The sequence below is a fragment of the Drosophila obscura genome, unplaced genomic scaffold (genome assembly GCF_018151105.1).
Source record: "Drosophila obscura isolate BZ-5 IFL unplaced genomic scaffold, ASM1815110v1 contig_165, whole genome shotgun sequence".
In the NCBI taxonomy this organism is placed as follows: Eukaryota; Metazoa; Arthropoda; class Insecta; order Diptera; family Drosophilidae; genus Drosophila; species Drosophila obscura.
This window is the reverse complement of record NW_024542752.1, coordinates 2,496,832-2,509,135: the sequence shown is the minus strand read 5'-3', so window position 1 is coordinate 2,509,135 and position 12,304 is coordinate 2,496,832. Positions and strand designations below refer to the sequence as shown.

Genomic DNA, 12,304 nt, shown 5'->3' with positions numbered 1-12,304 from the left:
AGAAGAAAACGGAGAAATTTAATGAGCTTGAAGGCAAAGAATGGAAAAAGCGGCGAGGCCACATTCCTTGCAGTGTATTTCATTGTGGTGCAGGACATCGGACGGACATCATGCGGGGCCGTTTGGCCCCCGGGAGATGTGTCCGTTTATGGCAGCCACCAGCGTTGCTTCTGCTGCTGCTTCTTCTGTTGCTGCCACAACTGACGCTTCATTTGTTCTGCAAAAGTCGTGATTGTCCGTCCGACCATGGGAGATTTTCTCTCTCTCTCTTACTGTTTGACTCCCATAAGAGGGGACCGGTACACCACACAGGTGTGTGCGCGCTCAACTTGTGTTTAGCTGCTAAAATAGTTGACTAATTAATTTATAATGCAATTTCACTGAAGCGACAGCAGCAGCAGCAGCAGCAGCACCACTAATAGGAGCTCAAGTGAGGGGAGGGGAGGGGAGGGTGGGTGATCGCTTCCATTTGTAAATTGGAAACCGTTTTAATAGACACCACAACATGAAAGGAAGGCCATCTATCGGCAAGGTCGAAGCACTGCATACACTGTCCCTGCCACAGCCATCCAGTAGCAAGTGTGCATGTACAGTAGGACCCACTGTAAGGGTATAAGAGCAGCAGCAGCAGCAGCACCACTAGCCACCGCCTAATCATTGTTTATGATATGGTTAGCCAGCCAGTAGTCCCGTCTTAGGCCGTGCCACGTCCCAGTCGTGTCCCCCAAGTCAGTTCGTTCTCTCTGGCATTACGCATTTCCCAACTGCAGTGTGGTCTCGGGTCTCGGCTCTCGGCTCTCCCCTGCAAGGGAAATTTATGCAAATGGATATACGGCTGGCTCTGGACAGATCTCTTTAAAGCTTTTGCGCAATTATCCAAGGAGAGACCTCACCTGCTGCTGTTCTGATGCTGTTGCTGGTACTGCTGTCTCCGGCATTTGATTGAACTCAAGTGTGCCAGATGTTGGGGGGGCTGGGGGGGGACTGCACACAACAAGTGGGAGAAAGGTAGGTAGGGCTGTGGCTGTGGCTGTGGCAGAGCCAGAGCCAGAGCCAGAGGACAGTTGCATGCGCGGCAAACACGTGACAATTGCATTGCCGGTCAATTGAAATTGAAAATCAATTGGAAATTCCGATGAAACAAATGCAAGAGCCACTGGACCCAACACACAACACACTCGTGAGTGCCGTGCCACAATTTGGGCACTGTGGAGTGAAAACTACTGTCCCTGGACAGCAGCAATCATGCAGCCAAATGGGATATATCTTTGGAGTGGAAATTATTTCCGATTTTCCGATATTTTTACTATTTTTTAGTTGTTTCGAAAGATCTCGACTGTTGGGTGCACTGTGCAGACACCAGCAGACAACGGCATTTGTGCAACAGTTTCTGTCTCTAAGCCCCACCCCTTCCGCACCCCACCCAGGCCAATGGCCAAAATGTAAATCGCCCCAGAATCAAAGTGGAGTACTCGGTATCTGGTGTATTGGGTATTCTATTCTATTCTATTCTATTCTGTTGTTGTGCATTCAAATGGACGAACCCCACCAGCCCCCTCCTGCTGCCAGCTGTTGACAATTCGGTCGCCAAGGCTTTTCCTTGCAGTGGAACCGCTAGACAGCAGCAAACAGCCTCGACCGGATGAGTGGGGGAACTGAAATTGGATGTTGGAATGAGAATCGCAAATCGCGAAATGGGGATTAGGTTTTGCAATGTGGATGGAAATTAGAAGCACGCCAGGTAGGCGCAGGTGACCGATCAGCTATCGATCGATAGCTGCAACGTGATGTGGCAGACAGAAACCTGAGTCAGTGGGGGGGAAACACACACACCAGCAAAACAAAAAGAGGAAACAATGGCCCATAAAGGACGAGAGACTTAAAGCTTAATTTTGGTTTATTTTGTTGTTGTTGATTTTTGATTTAAATTAAAGTAAATAATGCTGAAACTTTCAAGGCCGGGCGATAAAATAATCCAGATTCAAATTGAATCGTTTTCACATCATATTTTGTTGGTTGGTTTGTAATTTTTTTAATTTTTTCTTTTTTTTCTGTGCTTCCCCGCCCCGTCCGATTAAGCTTTATGGGTAGCCACATAAATGTTTATGACTCGCATTATGATTCAAACCGAATCAGTGATCAGTGATCGGCGAACGCCCTTAAAGTCGCTGCCATGCAGATGGACAATGGCAGAGCCAGGAGGAGTCGAAGCGATGCGGGGCCAATGCCAATGGCCCCATTGTCGCCGAGGGCATAGTGGATGACACCGCGTTTCGTTTTGAGCACATCTGTGAGCGGATCCGAGCCCATCTCGTTCTCCATGAGGCACATCTGCATGAGATCGTCGGGCAGCTGGATGTGGAACGGGAAGCAGTACATAGCCGCGCTGTCCAGCAGCACCGTGTTGTTCTCATCCTCGCCCCGGCTCAGGCAGTTGAAACTCTTCACGTCCAGGAAGCGCATCTTTTGGCAGTTGTGCAGCGGCGAGGCCTTCATCAGCACCAGCACATAGTCCAGCGAGGCGGTCATGTACAGGGCGAATGGTTCGCCAGCCTCGATAAATGTGTCCCGGAATTTGGTGACCGCCACCAGGGGATAGTGGCCGGAGCATTTCCGCTGCAGGACCTCCTCGTGCGATTTCAAGTAGCGACAACGCTCTGGTATAAAATTTTCCATTTCCTCGGTGGCCATCAAACAGTCAAGGCAGAGAAATAGGCAGAAAACCAACAGAATTCGGTCCATTCGATTCAGCCAAAGAGAATTTATTAGTTACTATATGTGTATGCCGATATGTCCATGTGTGTTGTGTGTTTGTACATGTGTGAGTATTTGGATTTTTATATATTTTCATTAACAGATACCTGAATCTGATTAGAGCGCTTAAAAATCTACATCGGACAGTTGGCTCACAGTTGACTTGCGCCCTAGTACAGTGAGTCAGAGACAGATAGATGTGTGGGTGGCACGATACACTGAGCGAAAAAGAACCTACACTACACGGGTTCTGTCATTGAGTGCCTACGGCACATGGGGCATTGATTTAGCATGGTCTAAGATTTGCAGGAACTAAATTTGGAGTAACTACTTCAATTTAGCGGGCATTTGGTTTCCGCCAGTGTAGCCAGTGTATGGTGACTGTGTCAAGCATTCCCATGGATGCCATGGATACAATAAAAACAAAAACACTTGGATCGCATAGCTCCAATTGGCATTATTCATTTCGATGCGGTGCTGATTTGTAGGCGATGTAATTGATTCAATTATAGGCTAGCATTATTTCAATTAAGCAAGAATGATGATGCGATGCATGACATGACACGTTCGAGCCGATCTTTCAACGGTAATGAATGCGATCGAACGAACGAGCGAACGAACGAACGAACGAACGTTCGAGCGATCGATCGCCTCTGATTTGCCTGCATAGTTTTGTGCGATTAATGCAACGGCCAACTGTTCGGCTTCCTCCTCATCACATCACTCTGATTGACTTTTCCGGAAGCAGAAAAAAAATAAAAAAGAAAATATGAGAAGATTGTGATTGCATAATCCGTTCGATTCCATTCGATTGGATCTGGGATCTTGAGTGTCTTAGTCTCCACGATTATAATAGCTGGCAAATTAAATGATTTATTTGCAATGATCGCTTGGGTAAAACTAACTTTAAGTTTTACCTTTAGATATTTACTCCACATCACTTGGAAATCTCTCTAGCAAAGACATTTCCATGTCCACGTCCACAATGGTTGGCTATAAATTTAATTTAAATTAAATTTCCCATGCCCAATTTGAAGTTCTTCTTGGCTTGGCTGGATATAATGGGGGGATCATGATTTATATAGCAAATCAATTTTATTCACACTCCCCAATCCAATCCAAAATCCAAGACAATCCAATCCCCCAATCTTCCTTCCCACCCGTTGGGTTTGGGTGCGCTTCTGATGAGGCAATTTATTTATTTCTGTTTTCTGTTTGTTTCTTGTCATGTGGCCATCGGTTCTCTCTGTGTTCCGGGGAATTGGACGGACTTTAATTTAATATTGTATTTTAAAGAATATGCTCACACAAAAAAAAAAAAAGCGATGAAGATTTAACGGCATTTTGACTGTTTGTTTATGCATTTTTTTTTTTTTTTTCCGATTTTCAGTCTCTTGGTTCTTGGCTTTTTTTTTTGATGGAAATATGAATTTATTGACTTTTGTTTTGTCATTAATGGGATTTGATTTTCGGTGGCGGGGGAGGGGGTTTTAGGGCTTGTGTTCTTTTTTTTTCGTTTTTCTTTGTCAGCAGGTGGCAATTGTCATGCTCAGCCAGTGTTGTCAACAGCTAAAAGCCCTCGGACTTGCACTCCACCCAAAAACCAATGAAACTCACTCTCATAACTGATTTATGGCTTGTGCTTTGGTTCTCTCTGTGTGTGTGTGTGTGTGTGTGTGTTCAGAGTGTGTGTGTGCGGTGTGGGGAGTAACTGCTAAATTATATAGATATATCAAAATATATATGTACGTATAATCGGAAGTTGGCACTCCATTTGCGGCAAGTGCCGCCGTTCCCCATATTAATCGACGAGTCCAAGTCTGGGGTGCCCAGCAAGTCCACTTCCGTTGCGTCTCGCGTCGCATTTCCAAAATTGTGTCACGCGACGGAGTCGTACAATCAAAGTTTGCGCCCCACCCGCCCCCGCTTACCAGTTCCGGAGCAGGCTGGACTGCGTTTTGTCAGCCTTAGGTTCGGAAACAGAAGCGGAATCGATTCGATCATGCAGCCATTCAATATGCGCACATTGTGCCAGATTTTGAGGGGGGTTTCAGCTATGGACATCTATAGGGTACGGTTAACTCGAGAGGTATCTTGTACGAGTATCTGTACTTAATTTCAACAATAAGCAAAAAGTCCAAGGAACCCAAATCTTTGCCCAATCATAAGCTAAAAATTTCCAACGATCCCTCGTCATGAGTAGCACCAAAATAAGCTAAAATTAGCTCAGAAAATTAATCCCAATATGAGCTAATAATGACATCAATTAAAGCTCTGATAAATGCCCAATTCTAATCCTTATGCCTTCTAGGGTATCCTTCTAGGGTATTCACGACATCGTAACACCCTCGGAACTATTTCTGCTTTCCGCCTGTTGTTTTTTTTTTGTAGTTTTCTTTCAATAGTTTATAATCAATTTTTGGAATCCATCGGCATATTGTTTATTGCACTTGGCGGCTTACTGGCTTTTGTTTTAGTTGTCTTTATTTTGGTTGATCCACGACAATGTCGCGATGGCTATGGCTCGATGGCGACCTTCCAATGGTCAATGGTATTGGATGGAGTTCGTTGGCCACTTGGCTGGCGGCGATTTTTTTTTTTTTTTTTTGGGGGGGTTTTGTTTCGTTTTTCATTTAGTTTTGGTTGGATTTTCGGTTGGTTGGTTGGTTTGGTTTGGTTGCTTCTCTGATGGTTGGTTGGTTTGCTTGGCTTTTTGCTGGCTGATTGGATACGCGGTGAAACTGGCGAGAACCGTTAAACTTTTGCCCCTTTTGCTTTGACACCTGACACTTGACACATGACACCTGGACACAGGCGACGACAGAGCAGCCTTGGGCGCCACACGCTCTGTTGTTTGGTATTGATATTCGGCTTTGGATTCTTGCTTCATTAATCGCTCGCAATTAAGCGCCACTTTAGAGCCAGATTCACACTTTGTTCACACACTTTCGCATCAGATTCAGCCTTTCATTTCCACATCCAGCATTGGGCCACTCCACCATCTCTGTCTTCTTTTTTGGTTGTCGAATGCATTCAATCAACGCAATTGATTGATGTGTCGCTTTGATGTTGTCATTGTTGTTGGCTTGGCACGTGTCGAGCTTCTCTTTTTGTGTGCTTTGTGCCTCCACATTCCATGATCCTAACGGATATGGAAAACCAGTTGATCTTTTTTAGCCCAGTCTAAGCCGAGATTAATGGCAGATCAGAAGATCAGATCAGATCAGCAGCAGGGGTAGGAATGGAAAAGGGAAAATGCTTTTCTTGGATGAGTCTATGTTTATTGAATGAAGCTGCAATGGGGATCGTTTTATCATCTTTAAGAATGGGTTAGATTTCCGTGACAAATGTCTGAATAAAAAAAAAAAATTGTAAAGAGTAGCGAGAGCAGGTGCGTTTTTAGTGGGTGAGGTAACTCCAAGTCCCACACTTATCGGCTTTTAAGTTTTCGCCCCCGTTCCTACATTGTGGTGGAAAACAGCCGGTTGGTCAGCGTATAATCATTGACGAATAAGTTTCATGCGAAAGATGGCTCCAAACTTCTGTATTAACCAACCCCCCACCCCCTCCGCCGTGTGTGTTACCCCTCCAAAACCAATAGCCGGATGACTTGGCAGCAGCAACAGCCAACAACCAACCACTCACATGTGTATGTACATATATATGTAGGTACTTTATATAACTATGAGCGTATATTTATTTAGTAGTAGTATCTTTCCATCCACCTTACGGCCGGCTAGTCGGCTAGTCGGGTAGGCGCACTTTAATCTGGTTCTGCGCACTGAGCGCATTAATTATGCGTTCCAAAGCGATGTCTGGAATATACTTCATACATATACCCGTTCGTACGATTACAAGTATATTCTTTTTGTTTGTTTGTTTCTTAGTTTTCAGTTTTTGTTGGCTGGCTCTTCCTTCCACTGGGCTGTGTATGAAATTCTTGGCACGAGTTGGTTAATTAATTTAATTAATGTTTTACCAAAGCAACGCCGGCGCTGAGCACACCCCCCGCACCCTCCCGTCCAACACACGCTGCTGAGCAGGGAGTACTATCCCCATACCCCCTGCCCAAATATCTAACTCGTTCCCCCGTCGATCTTTCGTTGTGGCTTCTAACGGTAGCACGAATATTAAAGGCACAAGAAAAAAAAAATAAAAATTAAATGCCACACACAAACACACACACACTCACACACCTAAAGGGATATACTGATGCAAGAGAAAGAGTGAGAGAGAGAGAGAGAGAGATTCAGATATAGATATAGTCTAGTTTATGATCACTCTTTCCCTCCGTGTCTTGCTGTGGCTACTTTTTCCACCAACAACAACAAAAATTATTCAAATTTCATTTCGATTTTCAATAATTCAACGGCGTCTTTTGGGGGCCCAATTTTATTTTTTTATATTCAATTAAAGCTTGTTTATATCAACAACAACCATAAAACTCTTATCATTTCCAGCTGCCGCTTGCATTTCTAATGAAAATTTATGGAACTTCCCGCTCTCACACACTCGTTTTCACGTTGATTTTTTTTACGTTTTTAACGTTTTCTGTCATTTTGAATTTTTCAAATTGGAAATTCTTTTCTTTTTGACTGACATTAAAAGTTGTTCTGCGATCCTTATCTGACCAGGGAATATTATTATTTGTTTTCCTTTTCTTTTGTTTTTTGGTTTTGTTTAAGAAGCTTTAACTTTATTCTGAGCCGGTTCTAGGGCAGCCAGATCGTAGATGGAAGAGAAATTCCCACTCGTAAAAATTGCGATTTGTTGTTTCGATGCCACACAAAAATAAAATATCCCCATAAAAATCCCAAATGCATTAAGGGTTTAGAGGTGAAGCGATAGTGGGGCAGTACTGTGGGATCACTGTGGATTAAACTCAAACTCAAATTTTGCAGCAACAGATCAATTTTTATGCATGCTGCAGACGCCTCTGCTGCTCCTTTGCTCATTTTGCAATTACATATTTTGCTCAATCTTCTGCCACAATTTTTGCTGATCTGATTTTCAGTGTAGTTTTCATTTCCTTTGCTGTTTTTGTCCTCCTGCTGCTGCAGTTGTAATTCCACCCTTTAAGTGAGTGGGATCAATGCATTTTGTTTTCGGCTTTTACTGAGGGCTCTTCCTTAAGCTCATGCGTCGCTGCTTTTGCATTTCTTGTCATCAGAAATTCGATGGCTCTGTATCCTCTGTCTTGCTCTGCTACATCCCTGCCCACTGCTTCTACTTCGGATATTGCTGCTCCTACTAAGGCTTCTGCCACTGCCACTGCCACTGCGCCGCTGCCGTTGCCACTGCCTGGACTGCAATTGTATTGATTTATGCGAATGCGGCGAGCATCAAAGCAGAGTCCAGGGCATAAATGCAACTACAACTACAACTACGACTACGATTACATCTTTGATCGGTGGTCTGTGGGCTGTGTGTGTGGAGCTCAAATGTGGAAGTGAATGGATGTGGACCGCGTTGTTGTAGATTATCAATTTTCTTCGTTTTTCCAAAATTATGGAATACAAAATGCCTTTTGGGCACACACACACACACACACAGACAGCAACATGTACAGATGGATATGTATGTATGAACGTATGCGTAATGTGCAGGAGAGTGGGACAACGACTGCGACGCAGCAGTAACAGCAACAGCAACAGCAGCAGAGCAGAATCAACGCAAATTCACCGCTACAGAGCATTGACACTGGGGAACATCATTATCAGGAGAGAATGCCAGAGCGAGCGAGAGCGACAGAGAGAGAGAGAGTAATAGAGACATATTGGGGCAGCGAGCAAGGGATGGCAATACATTGATGGATGGCTGGCCGCCAAGCGACTCCTATTGACAGCCGCAGTTAGCGCTGACTGCGCCAGAATTTATCTTTCAAGCATCATAAATCACAGACACAGCGAGCAGGCACGAGGAATGCGACCCCCTGGATACCCAGTAGCATAGCTATGCCAGGCAATGTCTCTGCCCTACACCTGTTAAATGCAACTATTTAAATGGATCATTGATGAGACGAATGAGCCCTGCGTATTAATATTTATTTAAGCTTTACAGTGAGGATTGGTGACACTAATATGGAGATCTACAGGAGAAGCAATATCGACAATATCCACTCCACCAATACTGAATGACTCTCAAAGAATGAATGTCGTAATTATCAGCATAGTTTTACTGGAGTTTGGTTTATTTATTTATTATTTATCTGTTGCATTAAGCATCAAGCATCACAGCTAGGAAAACACTTAACTGAATACTGATAATCTGCGTTGCTTAATTCCAAAACTCCCCATACGTACAGGGTGTGCAAATAGTTGAAATTATGTAACATTCTTCCCTCTAAGCACCAAAAGCAATGGCCAAGGGCGCTGAGCACCTGAGCAGATTGAGGAGGGAACTCTGAGGCACTTGCTCGGCAGCTTAGACTCCGTACACACTTCCATAACTATACTAGTATATATGTATGTATATGTTTATACTTAGCAATAATTACTCCACATACACATACCCATAGTTCTGGTACATTCTTTTTCTTGATGGTTTTTCCTCATCATCTTCCTCATCTTTTGCGTTTTTTTTTAGCTTAGCTGATTAAGAAAATGAAAATGCAGCCAAGCGAAGGAATTGTGGCTGATAAAACACACAGCAAAAACAAAACACAAAACAAAGAGCCACAACAATTATAGCAACAACAACAACAACAAACACTTTTTTTGTGTGCACTCAATGAAAACCAAACGAATTTATTTATTTTATAAGCATCCAAAGCCACATATGTATGTACAGGCATAAACATTTTTATGTATAAGGTAAAAGTTACAGCGAATTTGTAGAAACATTTTTGAACCATTTTTAGAACCTCCTGTACATATGTACATACATATGTTTGTGCTTGGGCTGTACCCAAAAACTGTTAATATATAAAAATTTAAAATTCAGTTTCAAATATCAGCAGCTAAGCCCCGCAGCAAATACAAATTTAAAATCCCTTTTGCCTTTTCACAGAGGTATATACCATACATACATATATGTATGTGTGGACATTTTACACACTTAGATCGAAGATTCCTTAAAGGCTTTCCTCAAATAAACTGAGTTCAATTATCCATTCATTGCTGTCCATTCTCTCCTTCAGTAAATATATTTCTGTATATTCCCAAGCTGAGGATTAGCTGCCCCGCTCTCAACCTACCGCAAATCTAGCCAATCTATATATGTAATCCTCTCTAGTTCCCATGAGCCACAGCCAATTTCTTGAGCTCTCCTCCCGACCATTACTCATTTGTGGTAAATTGTTCGATTGCCTCATAATTTAATGCAACAAAAGGAAGTACCCCCCGAAGTCGAACTCTATATATATGTATGTACATATATGCACATACATATACATATATGTATCGTATATACGACTGTCGTCTAATCATAATTCAGTGGCTTATCGCAATGCTGTGCATCTCTAGTTTCATTTCGTTCCGTTTCGTTTCGATTCGTTTCGTTTGGATTGTGGCTGAAGCTGAGACTGAGACTCTGAGGCTGAAGCTGAAGCTGAGGCTGAGACTCTGTTGCTGGCTCCTCCTGCTGGCGGGGAGCGTGGTGTTGTGTTGTGTTGTTTTGGTGGGTCTGGATGTGCTTGGTGCTGTGCGCTGTTTGTTGTCTGTCTGTCGTCGACGACCGTAAACTTGCGACAAAATGTCGCGTGCTCTAAACTGCAGTTATGTAACTTTACTATGCCTGACAACTGGCTGGCAAGTCGGTCATAAAATCATGAGCTTTATCGCAATAAAAAAAGAGAGCTCTCCCAAGCCCCAAAGCAGCAGTGGAGTGCAGTGGAGTGGAGTGGCGTGGAGTTCTATTCTACTCGTTTCACATAGGAATGCCAACGATGTCCCTGGCCATAGATCGTTAATTCTTGATTGACAAATTATTGGCCAAATTGTTGGCTCTTTGTTCGGCTTCCGCCTTGGGGCGGCTGTAAGCAATTAAAAACAATTTCCCTCTGCAGCAGCAGCAGCAGCAGCAGGAGCAGCACACAGCAGAAAATGATTGAAAAGCGACGACACCTGATAATAGACGTGGCAACCTGGCAGATTCAAATTCAGGCCAAGGAGGAGACTGACAGCGTCTCGCGTGGGTGTTAAATTACAGAGGCCACAGGCATCAGGCATCAGCTCCCACTCCGGCAATCTCCCGCCTGACAGACAGCAAACTCAACTCAGCCCAGTTACAGCAACAGCAACAGCAACAGCAACAGCATCACACATCCATCCACGGGTGCAACATCCAGAGCAGAGCAGCAATAGATTTAGTCCCGGACCAGATCTGAGGCTTGGTTGAGATTTTCCAAATTCAGGTTCAACCTCCACGCCAGATGGATGGCTTGGCGCGCGTCAATGTCATCTGCAACTACTCTACGCCCGCGGTTGTTGTACACCCCACTATCCCATCCCCCCCCACTGCCACACACTGCCACACATCGACAAGAAGTGACAGAGCGACTTGCCACTAGAGAACGAAGCTGTCAATACTCTATAGCATATAATGCAGCAGCAAAGTAAATAAATAAATAATATTTTTTTTTTTAATAATAAATAAATAATAATAATAAATAAATAAATACTCCTATGTATGTATGTACATATTTTAGAGAACAGTATTTTAGATAGTTCCTGATAGGAAATGCAAACTTATAGAGCAATTCGTATGGACTGTAAGTGGGTGGAAGAGTGCGGCTATTGGTTGAGTTTGTGGCAGCTCTGGAGGAGCTACAACAAATGTTAATAATTGTTATTTTGCAGCTCTTGTGGGCTGCTGTTGCACTCTGGACTTGCACCTTGTCTTTGACACTTTGGTCAGTTAATTGCATGCGGTTGATCTGGTCGTCTGGTCTGGTCTGGTCTCGGCTCGGCTCAGCTCGTCTCCTCTCGTATCACCTGGCGAATACGTAATGTGTGGAATTTAATGTGCATCTCCATGGAGACAATCATTAAGGCCTTTGCCACATAATTTGACCAAAAGCAGCCAGCAGCTAGCAGCCAGCAGCGGCAGTAGCAATTGCACTGCAACAAGTCAAACTGAAACTCCAGCCCAAGTCGTCGGAGACAAAGTCAAAGTCAATAAAAATTCTGAGGCGGCAAAGATGAGAAAGCGAATACAACAAATACAAAAAAAAAGAAAAAACTTAAAACAAAAAGCACTGAGCTGGGGAAAATGAATGCAGGCAAACTTCGGTTCGGTTCGGTTCGGTACGGTTCGATCTGGCAGATCCAACCGACCCGACCAATCGACCGATGGACCGATGGACCGACCACCGCCAGCTAAATTAGTTGTCATGGGAATTTATTGTGCTCAAGTGTGAGACGAGACGACTGCACCAAGAGCGAGCAAAAGCCTTAGACTCTAAGACTGTAAGACTGCTGTGGCGGGAATCGGGACGGGACTGAATCGATGCAGCGCAGTCGAGCAGTGGCCGTGGGGATGGCAATGGCGATGGCTATGGCGGTGGTAACCCTAATGTGCCCACATGCATCCATCCCAGAGATCATGCGCA

The 12,304-nt window shown here is 44.0% G+C and overlaps 1 protein-coding gene across 1 annotated transcript; it reads right to left on the bottom strand.

Moving 5' to 3' along the window:
- Nucleotides 1-1,886: 1,886 nt before the first annotated feature.
- LOC111066331 lies at nucleotides 1,887-2,874 on the bottom strand. Its single transcript, XM_022354849.2, has one exon. It carries the CDS (start codon nucleotides 2,740-2,742, stop codon nucleotides 2,140-2,142), a length of 603 nt encoding a protein of 200 aa, XP_022210541.2. The 5' UTR covers nucleotides 2,743-2,874; the 3' UTR covers nucleotides 1,887-2,139.
- Nucleotides 2,875-12,304: the final 9,430 nt, after the last annotated feature.

What these genes read in the sequence shown, in the direction of transcription:
- LOC111066331 (XM_022354849.2), bottom strand. Translation starts at nt 2,742, where the DNA reads ATGGACCGAATTCTGTTGGTTTTCTGCCTATTTCTCTGCCTTGACTGT.